We start from the raw sequence: 23,385 nt of genomic DNA, 5'->3' as shown, positions 1-23,385 counted from the left end.
CTGATTATTGAATTGGCCCGTTACAGCCGTCTCTTTGCTGCCCCTCTCAAACGGGATTGACAACACAAAAACAAATGATGGATACCAACCGCCATGTCGTAATCAGTGATTGGTGAACGGCTTTTACCGTTGAGCTTTCCTGAACAGGGCATAAAGTTTGTTTCAACCTGCTGCTGACCCACGGATATGGACTGAATTGTGTGGGTCCTGCTTTTTTTTTTCACTATCCGTGGCTTCGTTTCGTCGTTTTTGAGCAAGGACGCAGTATGAGGAAAGAACAAAAAGCACTCACTTTGAAAACTTCACTTTCGGTTCCTGACTGAGAGAACGGCGTATCGGTTAGTTAGTTGACACGTTTTACCGAAGAAGGCAAAAAGAAAAAAGAAAAAGAACTACTTCGTCTCTCTGTCTATTTTCTCCCAATTTCAGTCTCCCTGTTTGAGAAATGGAAGGACAAAATCGCTTTCTTTTTTGGCCCGCACTAAAAACTTTTGGATATTTTTTCTCGAGGAAAAGTGTCCCAAAAGAAGGCAAAAACTATAGCGTGAAGAAAAAATTCTTTCAGTAAGACCCGCACGATTGAAGAATTTTGGTTCAAAGAAAAAGATGACTGAAACAAAATTGGCGCAAAAATTATATTTAAACAAAGAAAATTTGACCTTTTGGTGAAACTTTTTTGTCCCTCTCTTGTCCTTGTCAAATCAACATTTAATTTATTTATCTTATCTTGTATACATAACAACATCAAAAGTAATATCTTTACTTATCCCTTCCTTCATACTAAGCATTAATAAAGTATAACATAGCTTTATTAACCTCTTTCTGTTGAACATATATTTACTATACACACAGGAAAAGGAATACTCTTCTATAACGTTCTATCGACGCATTATACCAGACATAATTTAAATGGATTCAATAATCACAAACGATGCTGCTAATTTCGAATCATGGATGTTCGAAGAAGATATGAAACCTTCCTTGGTTTCTAATAAGAACTCATCAATTTCATTAAATTCTAATTTAACGACTGATAATTCATGGTTTGAATCATTAGAAAATATCATATCATCTACATCAAGCTCTTCTATCGCTTCTCCAATTGAAAATCAATTGAATCAAGAAGTTCCATTCACATTGAAACAAGAAAATGAATCTTTTATACCATCGTTAGTTAATTCTCCTGAAAATGATAGTTTCACCAACGACGTCAGTTTGTTACCTTCGTTGGACAATTTAATTAAGAGAGAAATCACTGAATCTGATGAAGCTGATGGAGAAGATGATGGACTTATCAAGATTAGGCCAGTTAGAAAAAGATTAACTGCTCATCAAAAGGAGGCTCATAATAAGATTGAAAAAAGATATAGAATCAACATCAATACAAAAATTGCCAGATTACAGCAAATTATCCCATGGGTCTCCTCTGAACAAACAGCTTTTGAAGTCAGTGACTCTGTAAAAAAGCAAGACGCATCTATCAGCACCACAACAGCCACTAGCACAAGGCTGAACAAAAGCATGATCCTAGAAAAAGCTGTCGATTATATTCTATATTTACAAAATAATGAGAGGTTATATGAGCTTGAGGTAACTAGATTAAAAAATGAAGTAGAAACTTTAAGAAGACAATCAAACCAAAAATGATAAACCAAACTCACCCATACTATTCAATTCATGACATTTATGACAAAAATACGAAAAAAATTCACATTCAAACTAAACCACTCTCTTTTATGCTAATATTATTTTTCTTAAAACACCAAAAAAAATTACGAACAAACCAACGATCAATTATTATGAAACAATATAATTTATAAATTTATATACGATAAACTAACGAATTTGATACAACTACTAAATCCAAACTATTTTCTGTCACTGAATATAAAAAATTGCATTTCATTGTTAGAGTTTGGAAAAAAAGGGAAGAAAAATAAATGCTCCAGGGGAGGTTCGAACTCTCGACCTTCAGATTATGAGACTGACGCTCTTCCTACTGAGCTACTGAAGCAAACAATTTTAACTTTTTAGAAAAGTTATCCCTACTAACAGATTAAAACTGAACGCCAGTACTAAAATCCCGTACATCCCTAAGGATAAAATCTACCTTTGGCAGTCTTGGGCATATCCACTTTAGTCTCCTAAATAGGAAGTTAGGTCTTGACTTCGCGCCCTGGTTGTTTGCAAAGTTCCAAAAAAAAAAAAAAAAAAGAAACCCATAATTCTTCAAATTTTTTTTTCCTTTTTCTTTTCCTCGACGTACTGCGCGTGAGTGACAGTGGGCGGAATGAATAACTAATCAATCACCTTGTGGAATGACTTTTTCCTTTTACTTTTCGCAGCACACCTCTTCTTTCACTTTCTACAAAGAAAATTTTCTTTTTTTTTCTTGCAATAATAATTTTTCACCCAAAGTTGACCCATCTTCTTTCTTCAGCGACTGCATATATAACTTCGGCAGCTCTTGGGTTTCAAACATCTGTTGATACGACAAATATTTTTCTTTCCTGTTTCAGTTTTTCCGTTTTGCAGCACGACTGACGTACCGTTAATCATATTCATCCAACCCCGGTTGTTCATCACCATTACCAACTCGTATTTTTTTCGTCCTACCCTCGACCCTCGTTTGCGTTTCTAAACCCTTCAATTAATAGCGTATATTGCCAATCTCTCCTTTTTTTTTCCCAATATGATACTTGCCGCAACAAATAATAACAATAGCAATGTACCTGATTTTCTCGATAATCAACAAATGGCGTTTATAGAAAATCAATACAAACCACAGTTGCTAGATAAAAATATTTATTTTGGCACATTACAAACAATAACTAAACATTCAGTTTTATTAGCAAATCAAAATATAAGATACTTTATTGGTATCGATATACCAACAGAAACAGTTTCACAGCTGTATAACGATATAGTGAATTCTGGAATCTATGGATCTAAAGATGATATTTTAATGATTAATTTCGATTCAAAATTTCTTTCGCCAGCAGATTATGACAACTTACAATTAAATAACGATCCTTTAACTTTTTACCAATGGAATAATACACGTCTATTGAATAGTCTGATTAACGACAGATTGTCACTATCACAAAATTTCGAATTTGAAAACGCTTTATTCGGTAATAAAACGAATTACACGAAATCAAATGTCTTTACAGTGGATAATTTTGAAAAGTTCCAATATTTTAACGATTTAATTGCAATTATTAACTTCCAGAACTCTAATCCCAGTAATGGCATTCTTATATTTGCTGATTATGAGAATAATGAAAATCTGATAACTCTATTGATATCCATTGTATTGAAAAAAAATCCAAGTCTCAAAATACTTGACGCTTTACAATTCATTAAAAATTTGAAACATGATAATAATTATAATTTAAAAGAGGAAAGAATCTTTTGGTGCAGTGGGCTGCTAAATTATTTTGAAGAAATTAGAAAAAATAATCTATACTGGGGTATAAGTCCAAGAATAATCAATGACTGTAATAATAGTAATAACATTCAAAATAATAATTACAATAGCGTAAAATGTACATCTAATAAAAGAACGACTAATAACATCGATTTAGATAACACTAACACAAATAATAATAACAGCAAAGCAATTGCTACAGATCCAATCGCTAGTATTGCAAGAAGCAAAAGAGCACGCTCAGATTAATTCCACATTACATTTTTTCCGTGATAAGAAGTTTAAAGCGTTTCTGTAAAGTGTTCGTATATACATTTTGTATTTATATAATACTTTTCTTTTCTCTTTCTAATGACGAATTCTTCACATGTATAAATAGAAAACAGAAAAAAATGAAAATAAAATGCTATTCGTTTTTATAATATATAATCGAGGCATTTGGCAAATCTACCGGAGTGTCCCTGTCTTTCTTCATCAGCGATTTTTGTCTTCAGCTCTATTTCTTCTAGGCCTGTCACAACATCTATTTCATCTACTGGCTTCCACCATTTTCTTTGTCTCCACCTTCCAGAGTAGATTATATGACCGAAATACAATACTAAAAATACTGGCAGCGTGATATACGCAGCAATAAAATCTTGGTAATTCCAAAACTTTGGTATAATATACATATAACCATTAGTCAATATCAATATTCCGACAAAAACGAAGGAATACCAGGTCAAGTACACTTGCCCCTTTGTCTTAAATGGCAATCTATCATATAATCCATTATAATCGATTGTTCTTCTAAACCTTAGATATGCAATGCATCCTGTAAACCAACCAATAAACCCGGAAATAGTACTAATATTAGAAAACCACTGGAAGACTTTGGCCGACGAAGCACTACAGTTCAGAAAAGCCAAACATGCAATCATGATTGATAGTGACAATGCAACATAAGGAACACCATGTCTATTTATTCTACTAAATATTCTCGGTGCACTCCCATTTTTACCCATTGTTAGTAAAGCTCTTGTGCTTGCAAATAAAAATGCATTACCAGCTGACATAGCGCTTGTCAATATGCAAAAATTAATAATATGAGGTAGAATGGTAATTCCAGCATTCTGAATACCAATGACAAATGGAGACGAGCCTGCGCCGGGTTTATTCAATGCTAATGCGTTTAGCAACGTCGGGTCATTATATGGTACAATGACACTAATCGATAATGCACCAAAAATATAGAAAAACATTAATCTATAAACAAATCGCCTTGATGCTTTTGCAATATTTCTTCTTTGATCTACACATTCAGAACTTGTCAGGGACACCAATTCAGGCCCCAAAATAAATGCGAATGCGCCTTTTATCAATGCATTATAAACATCCAAGAAGTTACCAAGACTGCCGTTCGTAACATAATCTCTAAAACTACTCGGATTTTTCCAGTAATGGAAACCAACAAATGAGTTATCTTCATTATTGGGTGCTCCACCACAGAATATGACAAAAGCAACTATAATTAACCCAGTTATACAAAATATTTTAATTATAGCAAACCAAAATTCAGCTTCACCATAGAATTTGACTGGTAAAAAATTTAGAAGAAAGATAACACCCAAAAATAGGAATATAAGTACAGCTTTAGGGATTTTGGACGTCCAATACTCTACTATTGAACTTGCTGCAGTGCACTCAGTTGCTACCAGAACGATAAAACAGTAATAGTAATTCCAGCTTGTTGCAAAACCTAGTGATTCATCCACATATTTGGAGACCAGATAGGCACAGTAACCAACAGATTCATCGTCATCGTCATTACCGGGCAAATAACAGACCATTTCACCGAACATGTTCATAATTGGATATACAATTGTGGAAATGACTATGTATGATATAACCAGTGCAGCCGGTCCACAATTTGCCAACGTTGAAGAGGTACCGACGAAGAGACCTGTACCTATGGTTCCACCCAATGCAATTAATTGGATATGACGTGATTGAAGTCCATGTTTCAAGTTTCGAGAGGAACTTTCTTTTGCCCCTGACTCAATGTCCACCTCACTATAAATTATTGGCTTCTCGAAAGACACTCCATCTTTGATATTATTTTTGTCATTTTTATCGTATACTGAAATATTTGTTGTGGCCATGTCGCTAGATTCTGACATGTCTGATTTCATTAACCGTGGTGCCAATTACAACATCGATCAATTTTCGTACAATAATTGGAAGATTCCATTAGTTAATGTACATAACTACATTATATACATATATAAATGACCCATTAATTTCATTTATGTAGAAATAACTATGTGCCTTATCACTCCAAGGGGTTTCGACTTAATTATCAATATATATGACCAACGAAGAACATATGAGTACCTGATATTCTAAATAAGACGGCCCTTTCATTGAAGTACATCGACCCCACTTTTCAGGCAGCCCTTGCACATGTTGAATAGAATGGTGGCGTCATTGAATGATTAGATAAACATTGTGTACGTTCCTGACTGTCTTTTACTATTGTTTTGTTCCATTGAGATGTCACACGAGGCCAAAAAAATACCAGAGACGTCACAATGAATGACAACGGAGTCTTTCCTGATAAGGGCTGTTTTCATGACGTCTTTTCCGTTCTCGGACATGTCTAAACGATAAAAACAGCTGTCCCAGCCATTTGAAGGTAAGGCTTTACGTTCAATCACATCCATAAAAGCTGCTGTTACATGGGATAAACGGGTCAAGTCCAACACTACTACTACTAAGAGCGAAGACAGAAGATGTGTAAATAGGGTTTTTGGGAACCAGGTGAAGAACAATAGCTTGGCTATTGATGTTAGGATTCCTGAACAAGAAAAGTGTCAGGAAAAAATCGAAGGTAAATGTGGTTAATGATAGAAGTACTCAGAAGCAGCAATTTTATGATGTTGACACAAGTACGAGTGTCAACTTTCGGTTATCAGCGTTTTGTTAATAACTTTGCTTGATTGGGCTTCTCAAGCCATTACCACGTGATTTAGACCGGGTAATAATATTATCGGAACGTGTTTTCGTGTTCACGTCTTACTTCTTCCGCCTCGAGGTTTCCTTGAAAAAGTTTACCAATTGCTGCAAGTGGTAGTCTAGCTCATCGATAATTGTAAAAATTATAAAGAGTTGGAGAACGGCAATACACCTTCATCGAAGTAACTTGTTTTAGGACTGAACATAAGGCCACCATTAAACTTGATGTGTCATGCAAGCAGCTTCCATAGAATCCTTGCTGCAGTCCATAAAAAATGGATTAAAAAATGTTACGAACTGTGATGCTAATGAAGTAATCAAGTCCATAAATAGCTTTCAGAGTGATCCATCGATATTAGATAAACATCTAAGTTTATTTATAAATTTGATAACAAAGGATTTTTTCGTTTTGAATAATGATGACACTTATAGAATTAATGTAAACCACTCCAAATTATGTGAGATCTTTTACAACTTTTCAAAAGTTTGCACTTGGAAAAAGATTGTGAAATTTTTACCGGCCGACGTGTACCTTTTACCCCATATCCTTTCAGAATTGGACAAGCTATCATACAAGTGGCAATTCAAATTTTTTTTACTCTCATGGGAATATATCATTATAACTTCGCCTTTCAAACTACAAAATGATATAGAAATATATCAAAAAGCTAAAAAGTTTAAAGCAAATCAAGTTCTGGACCCTATCGTCTGCATGATACACTCCGAATTACTCTTTAAAAACAGAACAATGTATCAGGATAATGCAAGAACTTGCGATTTGAAAACTTTAAATTTTTTACTCAAGAAAATCATAAATTGTACGAATAATAATGGTTCCGTTGCGTCTTCCTGTACCATCGATATTCTACTTGATGATATTGAACTCCTGGAGTATTACACAAATTATTGTCTGGAGTTTGACCATGCCAACAATGAGTCAATTGGTATCATTATCTGTAAAACTTTACCAAAACTATTCAAACTACAAATTTTGACTGGTAATGAGGGTGTCATCGAGAATATCTTATCATGGTACTTCACAAATATGAACACACACTTTACTAAATTCAGATTTTCTTTAGCACATTCATTTAAAAAGATTATAGACTTAATACATGCAAATGATAATGACGGTTTATTACTTGATTTAGTCGAAGGTGATATTATTGATAAGACTCTATCCCTTTTAGATGATAAGGCAAATTTAGATATGATTGATATTCACGACTTGCACTCAAACCTACTAATAATGGCCGAATTATCTAACTTTATAATAGTACACTTCCCAAATTTAATACTCAAAATCATAAAGGTTCTGTCCACAACTTTTTTTTTCCAACAAAAACATCTGAACAAGAGCATCAAGGGCAGTCAAATAAAAGATGCCTCAAATTTTATCTCGTGGTCTTTAGTTAAGGCTAAATGCTTCCATGAACAACTCACCGCTAGTACAGAGCTAGTGGTCTCAAATCTTTTCCAAAACCTTCTGATTAATTCATTATTTGATGCAGAAATATTGATTAGGAAATCATCATACGCCGCTTTACAAGAGCTTCTAGGAAGACATGGAAGTTTAATTTTGAGTAACGAACAAGTTGTCAAAATTATGGAACTTCCTATAAACGATTTAAAACATTCATATTCCAATAACCTTATCGCATTATACAAGATACTAAATCCAAATAATGGCACCAGTAATAATATTCACAACACTTTTTTCAATTATATAAGCGATTGGTTCATAAACTATAACATTATGGGAAACGTCGATATAGGTACTGTTATGTTGGCGGTTTCCTCCTTGAAAATCTTAATGCTGTATCTCAAAGCAAATCACAACCCATATTATATTGTATTATCCAATAACATTGCAACGCTTTTGAAAAGGCAGGATTCTAAAGGTAATGTCGATGCCATAACTTCCACAAGATTACTGTATCTAATAACTGAAATGAACAGTGACGAGCATTTACTAAATTTTAATAGAGAATTCTTATTAAAAATTTTCTCTAGTGTTATAAATTCACATTTTACATTTTCGAGAGATTCGGTCAATTCATTCAAATGCTTAGCGATCCTAAAGTATTGGACTTTCAATTTGAAGGTCAAATACCCCCATTTTACCCTTAGCAAGCCAGAATTTGATTTCCTATACACGCGTATACTATTGGTCGCCAATGTCGATTCTTCTTCTTTTGATGAGTTCAGCACACTGATGAATGAGTTTATATATCTTCTATCACGTAGTGACACAACTATTTTCGGAAATCAAGAGGCTTTTGATTTTTTTTGGCTCAACTATGATAAATATGCCAAACTTAACCACACGATAATCTGCTCATCATTGCCATACTTGCCATATGACGAATTTAAGATTAAATTCGCTAAATTTGTGAGTCACTTGAACTGTCAAGCAAAAGCTTCACTGATAGCAAATATAACAAGAAACGAAAACGACATTTTATCTAATCTGTTAAATGACACCAGTACTGGCTTCAATATTATTGATTATATAGTCGACTTTTTAGACGACCACACTGTGACAGATCAAGGCGACGTTGGTAGATTAGTGAGGTTCCAAGCATGTAAATTGATATCGTTGCATTTTAACCGTTTTGAGAAACATCATGACGTCCTACTTTCTAGCTTATTTAATTTGGCTGCTCAACCGTCTACGGGGATCAGAACTGTCTCTTTGAGTACAATTCAAACATACTTAGGTTCTTCCTCAGACGAAGAAAAAGAACATGAATTAAAACTCTTACAGCTATTTCAAATATTCACCTCAAATAATGGAGATATAGACAGATTATCCTTCTGGCAGAGCTATGCAATGAATGCAGGTGCGCAATACTCTACTAACGACCAGTTAGGTAAATCAATCGATTCTTTTATAACGTGGTATGAGACAGATTTGAAATCTAGTGATTCCAGGAATGCTATATTCAAAGAATTAATCTTATCAATTCCCACAGCATCCCGTATCATGTCATATAAATCTGACCAGGAGAAAATCAGCAAATTGATAAAAACTGTTACCTGTTGTTTAAACTTCATAGAGAGACTAATTTCTTCTAGGACCAAATTGGGAGATGAGCGTTTCAACTGGAACGGTGTTTTGATCAAGCTAAACAATTTGATGATTCTGAAATTTGGTTCAAATCAAGTTTTTAAAATGCGGATAGTAGAATTCTTACCTTTCTTAGGCATAGCATATGATATCGCTGTTGATGGTGCGACAGAAAATCATAATAACGACTTTCAGTTCATTAATCAAATCATAGAGAAAATACTAAATGTGGCTAAAAAAACTAATATAATGACTCTACAACGTGCATGTATCAGAGGTCTTTTCCAGCTTTACTTGGAATTTGATGCATTGGAACCATTCAAACTGTTGGAAAAAATCTTGAATGAAAATGATTCCATCAATAATCATACTAATACTGATTTCTATATACAGGTGTAATAATATTATACAAAACTCAAAATGTAACACCAATTATTCTTCAATAGCATCCAGTAAAGCCATTAAATCTTCTGAATATTTCAGATCAATCGACAAAACGTAATCGTTTGAAGCATCATCATAAGAATTCAATATCGAATCATTTTTTCTTAGAATCGGTAATAATTGTTCTTTGACACCATTGATTGAAGTCGGGTCATTGTAGCTTTCTCCAAAAATTGTTCGTAAAGTATCATCTGTAATTATGGATCCCTGGGACGCTTCGTAAAACTTCTTAACGTTCTTCATGATTGCACTATCTTCAAAGAATATACCAAAGTCATTTGCTCTCATACTCCATTTTTCTTCCTCTTTATTATAAAAATTATGACCAAACAGTTTTAGGAACTGAATCGAATAAAATGTAGTTAGAGAAAACTGATTATCAAAAGTTTTTAAGGTATTGGCCTTGGAAGTGAGATATTTGAAATCATCCGTGGTAAATTCATAATTAAAATCTTGCAAAAAACAAAAGAGTTTAAGACCTGTCATAAATGCTGAGGAAGAACTGCTGATAGATTTGAATAGAGTATGATAACCCGAATTTTTTTTCATACCGGTAAGAACACATTGACTTAAAGGTATATCAAAATTTAACTCAAAATACAGCTTAGACAGAATTTGCAGAAGAAAACCGAAAGACTTCTCGCCTGCTAAACGAGTGAGAATCAAATTAATCGTCATTTTTTTCGTGCTTTCTTCGCTTAGTGTTTCTTCTTGGTACTTTAATATCTCTTCTAACCGAGTAGACCATACTTCAAGTGAGCTTCCAGTTCTTGGAAGCTTCGTAATAGCAAAATCTATTCCTTCACATTTTTCTGCATTTGTTTTATTCTGATTACCTTGCCAATGTGACAAAAATTTCTCGAAAGCTGAATTATCAAATAAGTTCGATTTTAATGGCAAAATTTCCAGAGGTTGAACTGAATTTGTCAATAATGACAATTTATCTAGTAATCGAAAGTATGCAAATTTTCTGCATAATTCGTCAAATGAGGATATATTGTGATCATTAAATCGTAAATTCCAATCTATTACGCATTTCTCCAACAAATACTGAGCGTCTTCCTCAAGGCCATTATTTAATAGGTTCCTCAAAACCTTTGCTAGGAGGGATTCAAATATACTAATATCTACTACACCGTGAACCATAATTTCCTTGTGCTTTATATGGTCAACTAATCTAAGCAATTGATTGGTTTCATTATAAAATGACATTAGTACGAGATAAGTCAGAGTATTGGTTAACACCTTATCACCCGTCGGAAGCAGTTTTAATCCCGATTCAACTAACGCCATTGATCCTGATTTAGTGATTGGCGTTAAACAATTTTTGAAAAATCTGACTCTTGTTTGTAAATTTCCTTTATCAGTTGGATTAAAATCTTTCAAGAAGCAAAGTATAAATTTACTTAACAGAAGATTGTCCTCATAATTTTGTGTTATCGATAGCTTATAAAGCATTGTAGAAACTTCATAATAAAGTTCATCAGGTACCGATAACTGGGCATTTCTTAATTTTGGTATCCAGTTGATATTGGTAGAATGTATTTTGTTCAACAGCTGAAAATATAGATCGTTTTTATTTGCCGATCTCAACCTTTGTAACGTTTTTAAGACAGTTGCTAACCTTAGCTCACATCTGGTGCCATGACTGCTGTTTGAAACCTGAGGGTCAATACTATCAAGCAACCATCTATCTATTATAGTGTAGGAACTTGATTTTCCTTCAATTGGTACTATCAGTTTTTTTGACACTGTTTTCGACGGTTTACCTTTTACAAAATTTTCATAAACCAAATCAATTGAATTCTTACATCCTTTCGTGGTATGGATAAATCGTATGCAATATCTTATCATATCATATTATGTTCTCGTCAGATTTTGCTTTAATCAAGGTTGTTCTCGACATCATATATTTTCTTACTTTTGTCCGATGGCCGCCCTTGGCGTGGAAGAAAATAAGACAGATGACTATGTACTACAACATATACTCTTATATTATGCAGAGGCTGTAACAGTTTGTTCTTCCTCCAATTTAGAGCAATAATTCGATTAGATATAACTAAGGTGTAACTCTCAGAATTTTCTTTCTGTAAATTTCTTCTAGTTGTACTCTATGATTGGATATCCAAGAATGCTTGAGACTTTCATCAATATCTAATCTTTTGGTGACATCTACCTGCAGTACGCTTTTGACAAATGTTTTCGCAGCTCTACTGATTTGTTGCCAATGCTTAACTTCAAAATCAAGGGTTCCTGATTTTGCGTTTTGGATAATTGATTTTTCCGTTCCATCACCGTAAAATGGTGAAATGCCAGTGAGCATAATATGAGTAATGACACCCAATGACCAAATATCACACTTATGATCATAACCCGTTTTTTGTTGATCAATTGTAGCAGCTCTTGAAAAGCTTTTATAAATTTTTCGATTTGCCTTAAAGCCAACTTCTGGAGCACAATATTCTGGAGTTCCCACAACAGTATGCATCCTTGTTACATTTGAGGTTAAATGCTTGGCAATACCAAAATCAGCCAAAATTATTCTTGTACACGGTTCAGGTGATTCTAATAAAATATTATCTAATTTTAGATCTCGGTGAACAATTCCTCTCCTATGTAAGTATTCTAAGGCTTTCAATATTTGATATACAATAAGAAGAGATTCGCTTTCTGAAATCGAAGTCAACCGATCACCCTTAGCAAGATACGAGAACAGATCACCACCTGGGACCAGATCCTGAAATATATACAGGTTGTTCAGTGGATCAACGTATGTATGATATACCTTGATAATATTTGGGTGATTTAATTGTATTAAAATTTTAGCCTCTTTATCAAGCTTATTGGGCTTTAATTTAATGATTTTCACAGCATAATTTTTCAATTTTTTGTTGATTTGATGTAGTCTAGTATTCTGAGTGTCAGCCATATTGAAACAAACCATTACATGGCCAAAAGTCCCATTGCCAATTACTTTAGGGGAGATATTCCAACAATCGATATCCTTTTCAAGTTGTAATTGAGTCATTAGATGTAATTTCTGTTTATCAGATCCAATTGCTTTGAATCTAAATAAGGGATAGACTGTACTTTTGTCCCTTTTTGCCTTAGTCAACCACAGATTGATTTCATCACCATCTTCCAAAAGATATGTCGTATTCTTATTCAATGATTTACCGTTTATCGTAGTACCATTTAGAGAAAGGTCTTTGATATAACACATTGGCACACTGTCGTCATCAAATAATATTGCCCATAAAATACAGTGAACGGAAGATATGGAAGGGTCATTAAGAAGCAAATGACATTCTTTCTTGTTGCGACCTATTCTCAGAATTTCGTGTCTGTTAATTGAGACTCTGTTGTCAACAGGACCTGAATCTTCTGCTGATACAACTTCTAGATAACCCAATACAGCGCCACTCATGTCAGCGAACCCCAAGTATTGAACTAAATGCTAGAGTAAAGAGTAATAAAATGCAATCCAAGTTATAAGCTCCTTTTTATATTCGACGGTAAACATTTAGCCGCCGAGAGGCCAGGAAGTTCCTTCTCACATCACACGACTAACAAAGAGAGCAGCAGGGCTAAATGATAACTTAACGTCTTTCCATACCATTTCTTCGACTGGGATTCAACTTGTACGCACTATTAAATACCATACAGTCAGATCTCTTGATCTCTCATGGTAGAAAGTGGGAACCCTAAGTTTAGTGTATGTAATGGATGGGTTTATACACATTAGGGTTATGCTCTCTGTGCGCGACGATCAATATAGCTGGATAGTATTCAATGCGAGAGCTTTTCCCCCACGGATTAAAATATAACACAGATGCCATATGAAGGTAAATTATAGTAACGCCGTAAATCATCAAGTTTATCTATCACTGATAGATTTAGTGTACTAAACTTAGTGATAATCAACTAGGAACTCAAAAAATAATAACACAATTACGAAGAAATTATAATGCAATCAGAGCCAGAGACTCCCCTACATGCTCAACCTGACGAACATTTGAATTTAAATGACCTAAAGGAGCTAGATCAACAGGATATCGCAGACTTGGATTTGAATCCAGGTTTAGAAGACAGTATTCCAGCTACACCTATCCCTAGTGGCATTAATATCGCAAGCAAACGTTCTTTGGATGACACAACTAATGAAATCCAATTCGATAATTTTGAAGATTTTGCTCCACAAGTAAATATAAGGTCTCCATTTTCATCAAATACAAATCTATCGTCATTAGCTCACACACTTCCTGATTTGGATAGAAGTACAAGATTAAGACAATTATCGATGTCTCAACAGTCAAAATTTATTTCATATGTGGATCAACAATTATTGGCGATACAAAGGAAATTTGTGCAATCTAGAGGGTTGAATGACAAGCTAGGGTATGTAACACTTTCTGAGTTACTTAAAGATGTTAAAGCATTACTAGACTTTATTTGGTACTCAATTGACGGTCTAGTTAGTACCGAACACTTACTTCAATTTTCAAAGGAAGAACTAAACAGTAAAATTAGCTCCTGGGAACAAGAAGTACTGCAGAAGGACCAGCAAACTGTAAAATCTTCTGATTTTGGCCAAACATATTACATCATGAGAATTGCTGATGACTTGATGGATTACGTGGAAAAATTTGAAATTGCTCCCAGTGACAGGGAAACAATCTCGAAACTATTCAAATTATTTTTCATACTAGACAGGATCTTTAAGCTACTAATTGTGGGACTTAATGCAAACAACATAAAATTAAATCAAACTGATGTGATTAGATTTATTGGTATCGCTGAACGATCTAGAATGAAACTTCCTTTGTTTTTTGAACATTGCAACATTCATGGGTACCATTTTGAACTAAGTAAAATCTATGAAGAAAGTTTAGACCTGTGCCCTTGTTAATATTATCAATATATAGTCATTTATATAACTAACTAACTGTAATTTATACCCTAAGAACATCAAAAAAAATCTATAATTGCTCAAATGGGTTGATATTACCAGATAGAGGTTGCGGTGTTAATAGAGGTACATGTGTGTGACTGTTAATTTGCTGTTGATGTGTATGCACCTGTTGCTGCTGTTGCAACTGCATTTGCTGTAAGTGTTGCTGTTTCTGAATTTGTGATGCTGTAACAGAAACACTTTTGTATGAACTCGAATCTAAAATAACAGTCACGTCCTTAGTTATTTTAGCCAATGAGGCTAAATTTGGTCGTATTTCGTTTAAATTCGGTAAATCTGCCATTATCACTTTAGTATTGCCCAAAATAGAGATGATCGATTTTAGAAATGCATTTATCTTTTCCCAGGTTTTTAATTTCTCCACTGTACTTAGGTATTTTTCTACTATTAAAGGATCATTATTTAATAGCAACTGTAATCTTTCATCCAGAATTTTCGACAAATCCATTGCTTGACAACATGTGTCTGTCAAATCACGAATTTTCGACGCCAACGAGTCAGTTAAAACCTGCTTCCCAATGGTACTTGCCAATGCAGTCTTTGATATTGCACTCGTTAACTGGTTATAGACAACGCTCACCATTTTGACAACATTACTCAACATTTGGTGCAACTGTAAATCAATGTTTTGTTGTGCTTCACTCGAAATTGTCGATTTGCTGTCCTGTTCTGAAGTCACCACCGAGCTAGAGCTATTTACACTTGCAGCGATTGGCACACTCGCATTAGCAGATGTATTTACTGTAGTCACATTTGTAGACACCTTTGAAGAAGAAGCTGGAGAAGATGCAGATGGCGACGCCCCAGTATTATTATTGAGGCTTGAAACCGGGTTGTTATTTGCATTTGTAGCATTTACAGAAATGGATCTTGATGAATTATTCGATGAATTGGCCGAGACGGAACTGGGTGACGCGTTCGTTCGTTCTATAATAACTTCAGATTTTTGCTTACCAGTTTCCCCTTGGCGTTCCGTAGGAAGTATCATTTGTGATATGATCACTGATGATGACGACGAGTGATTAGATATATTGCTTATATCTCCATTCACATCATCTGCTCCAGCTAAATTTGAAGCTTTATTCGCAGTTGATGAGGTAATAGTGCCGGGCAACACTGAAGAACCCAAGCTTCGCATATTTGCACTCTTTTCATTGTTGGAACTGACACTAGATGCCGTCTGTAGCAGGTGACTGTTTTGAAGAGTAACACTCTTTGTTCTTATTTTATGCATAATTGAGCTACTATTTGTATGGGGGACCTCAGAAATAACATTATTTACTTCATGTGAGTGTTCGTTACCAACAACAAATGATTCGCTTCTTTTTCTTGTTTGTGTCCGTATTATCTTACCACTATTATTGCTTTTTGGAGGAAGTTCTGAGCTTATATAACTCCATGCGTTATAAATTTCATTGTAAGAACATAATAAGGTCATGTAAAACATTCTAAGGAAACATAAATCGTCTTCTTCGAAAAAGGTTTTGAAGTTTTTTCTGAGAAAAGAAATAATTTGTTTAAAAGATCCGATTATCGTAATGCATAATTTAATTAATGGCTGATCATGGAAATTCTCTTCATTTTCAGCTTGCTGAAGAATTTCCACCAGATTATCGATATGAGATCTAACAGAATAAAGTAATGAGACAATATTTACAGCGACTGATTTGTCCTTACAGAAAGATGCAATTTTTCTTATAGCTTCTTGACATTCAGTGAAACTAAATAATAATTTTCTGCACGCAACCACTAGCTCTGTATGGGAAATTCTATGTTTTTCATCAGGGACCACCTCTTCTGGTAGGATAGATAGCCTTTTGAAATAATCGTTGTACTTGGAATGGTTATACAAATCATTAGATGCATTGTGGTTATGACTACCTTCAGTTTTCAGGGGCGTGACAGAACTTACAGGCTCGCCTTCCGAAGCACTTGTGCTGTTACTGCTAGATCTGGAGTCATCATTTGCCGTATTAATAAATCCCATTCTCTTCGATGCTTTTGATATTTTATTTGTGTTTGAACCTTCTGGATGGTCTTCAAAATATCTTCTCAGGGCAATAGTCCAATATTCATCACTTGCCAATCCTGTTAAATTAGGTGAATATGTTTCAATCAGCTCCAACTCTTCCTTCGGAATATAATTTCCTTCTATCTCTAAAACGTTTAAATTGTCTAATTTCAATATATTCCTCAGATCATAGATAGATGAAACCCTGTTATTCTTTAATGACAAGATTTTCAAATTCTTGCTCCAAAGTGACGGAATGTCCTTAGGAATTTCTCGTATATTGTTTGAAGATAAGTCCAGTATTTCTAATTGTAAACATTCGAATAAAATTGGGGGAATTTCGCAGAAACGATTCGAGTTTAGGTCCAGATATCTAAGATTTTGCAACATGCTGAAATTAGTGGGCAAACCACTAAGTTTATTCTTCCTGAGCGAAAGCCTAGTAGCCTCTTCAAACAGTAATATTGACTCTTCGGTTAAAATTTTGAGATCTAAACCAACTATTTTAACGGTGGTCTTATCATTTGAATCCTGTCTTGAAAGTTCATTTTTGATCACTTCTTCCAAGATAGCACTCTCAGTACTATGTTTTCTTTCATGTGTTCTATTTGCAATGGCATTTCTGTCATTAAAGGATGGAGCTGTCGAGGGATCAACATTAGAAGACGTCATTTTCTTCTTTTGATATCAAATTCTTCTTCTGCTAGACCAGAGATAGGTTGTTGTATAAAACAGTGCTTATTCCCGACAAAGAAAACTCAATATAGCTGAAGTGAAGGCTCAACTAGTGACTGAAGAAGAATGTTTAGCTTTTACAAACCTAGATGAGGAGGCTATCAATGTCGTTGCATTATTAGAAACATTTGATAGAAATGGCGTTCGCCTTAGTTAAATCGGGAAAATAGTAAAAAAAAAAAATCGTATAGTCACTGTATACGAATATTTACATAGGGTTCCATATTAAATGGTGCGATAAATGGAATGTATAATATATACAAGAGAATGGGTCATGTTTCAGCCAGTTTGCTCCGTTGGATTCGGTGGCTGATCCACATGCAAGGGCTTCTGTTCAAGCTTCTCAGGAATTTTGATACCTTTTTCCCGTAAAGTGTCCAGGTCCTTTTGATTCGGTCTGAATCTTCTTTTATCTTTACTGATGTCCAGTAGAACACGCTCTATAAACTTGACTTCAGCATCGGCCAAGAATGAACCTTGCTTTGATGCTGCAACCCTGAAAGTGGCCAATAGTGTTTTCAGTACAGGGACAGGAATATCACAGCTTATTTCCTTATACAACTTATAATATTTTTCCAGTTTTGGAAATTGTGACATGGGCCTTTTCAACTTTAAAACATGACAATATCCAACCACCATTGAATCCAGAACTTCTCTTATAAACTGATTCATCATGGTAGTTGATAAGTTAGAGTGTTTTGTTTCGTGTAATAGATCGAGATATTCTTCAAACAAAACTTCTGCAAGCTCTGTCGAACCATCGTTTTTGAAGAATTCTGCATCAATGAAAATTTTATACTTTTTAGAATTCAAAGGTAACTTAACTTCATTAAATAATTGATGGATTGGATCCGTCGTTGGTGAAATCTTGATAAAATTTTCTAGGACCATCAAAAATTTAGAAAAATCTTCTGAGAAATTTTGGGGAATGTTTGCCATGAACTTGAATGAATCTCTATCCTTTGTATATTTGAAATCTGCAAATAATTTAGTTGCTACAGTCATAATATTTGGAGTGAAGCGTTTGTTTTCGAAATATTTTGTATAAAAATCGTCGAAGACTTTCCTGTTTCTGATAGTTGGATCGTAGAGAACTCTTTTTAGGACATTGTTCACTAGATCTAAAGTTTGAATTTCATTAGGCAATTTATCCTTGATGTCATTGAAAGAGACCTTTTGAAAATTTAAGATAGAATTTAGATATGATTCTAGGATTAACTGATTTGCCTTAAAATTTTCAGGTAATTCATTATTCCAGACCGATTCCAATTCATTAAAATTTTTAGAATGTAATAACGCCTTAAATAACATTGTGTAAGAGTTTTCGGTAATATTTTTCTTAATTAAGTCATTCCAGAGTGCCTGAATTCTTGTCAGTTTGTATCTCTTAGAATTTGAACCTAAATTTGCCACTGCAACCAATAAAAAATCATTCAAGGTTGACAAATCGACCACAGAATCTTTAAACTGAGAGTAAATGTCAATCGAATACCTTGGACTCGCTAAATCTAGCGCTCTTTCCATTAGTTTCAGTACCGTTCCAGTGTCCTTAATATCATTAGATTTGGCCAAGTTATGCAGAGATCTTAATTTTCTCAAACTGTAGGTATTCTGAATTTTATCTGGTAACCAATTGGGATGAGAATTCATATATTGACTCACTAAGTTATTGAAATTATCTCTAGCGGTATCTTTCTCATCATCCTCTAACCGTGAGGAAATAAGTTCTTCGACTTTTATTACCGGCAACTCAGTTAAGTTAGCCATTATTTGTTGATTTGAATCTAGTTGTAAAATTTGGTTTAAAGTATTTAGATCAGGGTTATTATTTGGTAACAATAAATAGGCAACCATAGTTATTGCAATGATATTTTCATGAGGATTATATATCTTTGAGTTAAAATTTTTCATGGAACCACTTGTATTTATCATTAAAGTGTTTGGATTTTCCGTTATCATGGAAAGATATTTTATCCATAAGTTGAGAACATCCTGTGGTCTTTTTTGATCTAGATAATAATTCATTAAGATTTCAAAATGTTGAGATCTTGCTAATTGATATTCACATAATTTATCCAGTAAGACGTAAGGATCTAGTTTTGAATCAGTCGAGACAATTGATAATTTTAATATCTTAGAGTTAAATTGATTTAAACTGAATGATTTACTCAAATTTATATTATTCAATTTGGAAAGTTCGGTGTTAAAATCATTGTATACAGCTTCCAGATCGTTAGTGGTGTTTAATTCGCCGGTTAGTTTCCTATTTAATAACGTTAAAGGATGTGTTCTTTGATTCGAATTATTGAATGAAAATTTAGTTGTAGTAGTAGATTGAAATCTATTGAGAATGAATAATAACTTGGTTGACTTATTAGAAGCTGCTTTAGAAAGCATGATTAAGCAAATAAAATTCTCTAGGAATCAACCGGTACACAATTGTAATGGGTCCTAGATGGCTTATCTTGTTCGAATATCTTATTTACTTGACTCTGGGCAGATACCCTTTCACTAAACTTTTACCCTTACCCTGAAACAAGATTTCGAAGAATTAACCGTTTGGCGGGGTGACAACGTTTTCCTCGAGAGATTCATGATGGATCCGCTCGCTGTCCGTCACCGCTGAAAGATTCTTTCTGGCATGTGATCATGTTAAGATGAGGATGCAGCTTCAATTATACCACATTAAGTAATGTCTATGGAGAATTGCTGCAAATCTTGTCTATCTTTATTAAGACAGCAATTATAAGAGACGCAGGAAAGTCCTCGCGATAATTAGAAAGGATAGCAAATAAGTTGAGTGGAACGGTAGGACGACCCCTGATGATATGCGAGGCACAATACATATTGAAGGGAAGAAGTGGACACGATACAATATATTTAGCAGGTACATGACACATCCAATATCGATGCAATAAGTTACAGTCCTTTACCAAAGCTAAAAAAAATGCCTCTATTGCATGGTTGCTTTCTTATATTAAACTGCCCCAGTGTAACAAGACTAGTAAGGTTATTCAAATCTTGCTTTTCTTTTTCGTGGTTGCTGTCAGGTTATTCATTTGATCGTTAGAAACCTTGGCGATGTGTTGAGCAGAGAAAAACGATGTACCCCGCTATAAAAAGAAAATTGGCGGTGGAAAATTTATGCTTGGTTTCCTCTGGTTGCATCCATCGCTGTATTAACTAACAATCTTTAAACAAGCCAAGTGTTGTAAAAATATTTTATATTAACGTACATGCGGCTTGGTCCACTCTGGTCCGCAAAGGATAGTTCGTACACAAAACCTTGGTATATACACAGAGCTTGAATAATCAATTACTCTTATTCTCTCTCTTAAAGATTTTTGCAAATTGCATTGGCTGCCTTTTTCATATTTGCCAAACCCATCACTGATTTCTTGCCCTCTCAGGATTTTCTGTCTCTCATTTTTTTTGGTGCCCTGAAAAAGTTGACGGAATAATTGGGACACAGAAAAATCCTTCCACAGTAGGTAATATTACTGAATTGAGTAAAAAAGTACTAAACGGTTCGACAATATCGGATGGAAGTGACCAATTTTTTTAGTTAGGTATAAACCACAATGAGTAGAAATGCACACTACTTTATTGCGAGGACATCATGCATATACTTTATACTACTACTACCTTCGTTCTCATATTGCAATTCATGTGCATATCCAATGCGTTTCTCTGATTTCACTGTCGAATCATTTTTTCAAACCACATTTCGACGTTCTGGCTGTAGGCTTCATTTTATTGCCTCTTTCATCAAACTTAGTAGGTCTTGATTTTTTTTTGTCCCTCTCTTAATTGGATTCCCAACTTTATTAGCTGATTTGATTATCTTTGCTTTTTCTCTGTTCGCCGCTAATTATTCTTGTCGCTCTCAATATTGAAAGCCTTACTTTTTTTTTTTTAATTTCTGTACATAGTAAATTCTCTCACTCTTATTTTCTTAGCGTAATACCGTATGTGTTCTGAAAATTTATATATATAACGATTCTGTAACAGTTTTCATCCTCAACATATATAATTTCTTGTTTCATTTATTCATTTTCATTCATTTATAATAATTTAATTGAAGAAGGGATCATCGTTCAATTCAATTCAATCTTTCCTTACCATCTCTTCCATTTCTGCCTCTGCCTCTCTCTTTCTGATTTTTTTTCCCACTAGCATTCTTCCACTCTTATTAAGAAGCCTATATCTGTTGCCTTCCATATAAGTCGAAGTACATTCCGTCTCTCCTAACTGTCAGTCTCATCTTTTTGTCATACTATAGATCTTATTTTTTTTCATTTTGATGGAAATCTGATCTTCTGCAATAAATTTCTGACACCAACTCTCATTGACGGTACTACTCTTTTTTATTTTTCCCATTTACTATTCCTATTCTCTATTATTGCATTATACTAAAAAACGAAAAAAGTATTATTATTATTATTTAAAGAAAAATCATCATTTTGCATCGTATACCATACCAATATATCTATTGCATCTTTGTTATAAAATAAAAAAGAAATACAAAGAACATACACATATCTCATTAGCATAACATCTTAGCATCTTTTTTTATCATGATTAATGAACCAACTGCTGTCAATTTGATAGAATTATCCAAAACTAGACATAGAATTTCTTCAATGAAATCAAATGATACAAATTTGGTGAAGAGAGAATTATTATGCCATCAATCTACAATTAATGAATATAAAGACAAGATTATAAATCATTTATTCAAAAATGAATTCAACTCAAATATACCAAATTTATCGTGTTTCAATTCACAACCTTCAATCGATTCAAATATGAGATGCCTCATTTTTGAGTTCATCGTCTGCTGCCATTCGAGATTATCTTTGTCAACAAAGACTCTTTTCGCTACTTTCAATTTAATTGATAATTATACTTCAAAATTTATAATTAAAAACTATAATTATCAATTATTAGCATTAACCTCATTATGGATCGCTTCTAAAAATTTCGACCTAAAGAGAAACACACCAACTTTAAATATGTTACGAAATCTTTGTTGTAATACCTATTCAAAACAACAATTTAAAGACATGGAATTACATATATTAAAGTCATTCGATTGGTCATTATCAATGATGAATCCTACGCCTGATACATTCATAGATTTAAATCTTTTCCAACGAATTGAAAATAATCACAATCAAGTAAATATTAATAATATTAGGATCTTGTCATTAATGTTATGTGAATTAACGTATTTTAATTTAAATTTAAGATTTAAAACACAATTTTCCAACCTTTCCAATTTGATCGTTGACATTTCCATCGCATTAGAAACAAACAATCTTACTAGGTTGACCGATTTTGAAGTTACTTTCTTAAAGGATTTATTTAATACAAATTTTAACATCCCATCATGCTTTAAATTAAAATATGACAATTTCAAAATTTCAAAAATTTTAGATTTTAAAGAAAGAGTCACTAACATGAATGATAGCCTAATTTTGGATGATTATTTTGGACCCATCATCGATACTAGACATCAACAACAGCAAGAAAAAATTAGGCTTAGACATACAGTTGGCTCAAAGACGTCTGCGATTATCACCAATATTTCTATGCCTTTGACACCAACCACTCCTATCTACATCAAGAAAAGATACTTAGATGAAGTAGATGATGAAGACGAAAGTGAACATGATTCATGTAAACGCATTTGCAACTAGATATATCCATCTATACCTATTTAAAAT

The 23,385-nt window shown here is 33.8% G+C and overlaps 10 protein-coding genes and 1 non-coding gene across 11 annotated transcripts; 5 read left to right on the top strand and 6 right to left on the bottom strand.

Moving 5' to 3' along the window:
* Nucleotides 1–909: 909 nt before the first annotated feature.
* TYE7 (Tye7p) lies at nt 910–1,647 on the top strand (the record flags this gene model as incomplete). Its single annotated transcript, XM_003956595.1, has 1 exon — nt 910–1,647. One exon carries the CDS (start codon nt 910–912, stop codon nt 1,645–1,647), a length of 738 nt encoding a protein of 245 aa, XP_003956644.1.
* Nucleotides 1,648–1,941: 294 nt separating this feature from the next.
* Nucleotides 1,942–2,014, bottom strand: KAFR0Ctrna7M. Its single transcript has one exon. It is a non-coding gene; the product is annotated as a tRNA-Met (tRNA).
* A 741-nt stretch (nt 2,015–2,755) lies between these two features.
* KAFR0C05170 (uncharacterized protein) lies at nt 2,756–3,679 on the top strand (the record flags this gene model as incomplete). The annotated part of the gene is made up of 1 exon (XM_003956594.1): nt 2,756–3,679. One exon carries the CDS (start codon nt 2,756–2,758, stop codon nt 3,677–3,679), a length of 924 nt encoding a protein of 307 aa, XP_003956643.1.
* A 167-nt stretch (nt 3,680–3,846) lies between these two features.
* Nucleotides 3,847–5,601, bottom strand: PUT4 (proline permease PUT4; the record flags this gene model as incomplete). The annotated part of the gene is made up of 1 exon (XM_003956593.1): nt 3,847–5,601. The coding sequence occupies one exon, from the start codon at nt 5,599–5,601 to the stop codon at nt 3,847–3,849; it is 1,755 nt and encodes a 584-aa protein (XP_003956642.1).
* Nucleotides 5,602–6,656: 1,055 nt separating this feature from the next.
* On the top strand, nt 6,657–9,893 carry CIN1 (Cin1p; the record flags this gene model as incomplete). Its single annotated transcript, XM_003956592.1, has 1 exon — nt 6,657–9,893. One exon carries the CDS (start codon nt 6,657–6,659, stop codon nt 9,891–9,893), a length of 3,237 nt encoding a protein of 1,078 aa, XP_003956641.1.
* A 33-nt stretch (nt 9,894–9,926) lies between these two features.
* Nucleotides 9,927–11,792, bottom strand: MNE1 (Mne1p; the record flags this gene model as incomplete). Its single annotated transcript, XM_003956591.1, has 1 exon — nt 9,927–11,792. One exon carries the CDS (start codon nt 11,790–11,792, stop codon nt 9,927–9,929), a length of 1,866 nt encoding a protein of 621 aa, XP_003956640.1.
* Nucleotides 11,793–11,997: 205 nt separating this feature from the next.
* Nucleotides 11,998–13,365, bottom strand: MEK1 (serine/threonine protein kinase MEK1; the record flags this gene model as incomplete). The annotated part of the gene is made up of 1 exon (XM_003956590.1): nt 11,998–13,365. One exon carries the CDS (start codon nt 13,363–13,365, stop codon nt 11,998–12,000), a length of 1,368 nt encoding a protein of 455 aa, XP_003956639.1.
* Nucleotides 13,366–13,905: 540 nt separating this feature from the next.
* TFB6 (TFIIH complex subunit TFB6) lies at nt 13,906–14,847 on the top strand (the record flags this gene model as incomplete). The annotated part of the gene is made up of 1 exon (XM_003956589.1): nt 13,906–14,847. One exon carries the CDS (start codon nt 13,906–13,908, stop codon nt 14,845–14,847), a length of 942 nt encoding a protein of 313 aa, XP_003956638.1.
* Nucleotides 14,848–14,917: 70 nt separating this feature from the next.
* Nucleotides 14,918–17,593, bottom strand: SOG2 (Sog2p; the record flags this gene model as incomplete). The annotated part of the gene is made up of 1 exon (XM_003956588.1): nt 14,918–17,593. One exon carries the CDS (start codon nt 17,591–17,593, stop codon nt 14,918–14,920), a length of 2,676 nt encoding a protein of 891 aa, XP_003956637.1.
* Nucleotides 17,594–17,935: 342 nt separating this feature from the next.
* MSC6 (Msc6p) lies at nt 17,936–20,053 on the bottom strand (the record flags this gene model as incomplete). The annotated part of the gene is made up of 1 exon (XM_003956587.1): nt 17,936–20,053. One exon carries the CDS (start codon nt 20,051–20,053, stop codon nt 17,936–17,938), a length of 2,118 nt encoding a protein of 705 aa, XP_003956636.1.
* A 2,180-nt stretch (nt 20,054–22,233) lies between these two features.
* KAFR0C05090 (uncharacterized protein) lies at nt 22,234–23,358 on the top strand (the record flags this gene model as incomplete). The annotated part of the gene is made up of 1 exon (XM_003956586.1): nt 22,234–23,358. One exon carries the CDS (start codon nt 22,234–22,236, stop codon nt 23,356–23,358), a length of 1,125 nt encoding a protein of 374 aa, XP_003956635.1.
* Nucleotides 23,359–23,385: the final 27 nt, after the last annotated feature.

This window comes from Kazachstania africana, chromosome 3 (genome assembly GCF_000304475.1).
Source record: "Kazachstania africana CBS 2517 chromosome 3, complete genome".
Lineage (NCBI taxonomy): Eukaryota > Fungi > Ascomycota > Saccharomycetes > Saccharomycetales > Saccharomycetaceae > Kazachstania > Kazachstania africana.
This window is presented reverse-complemented; position numbering and strand designations above follow the sequence as displayed.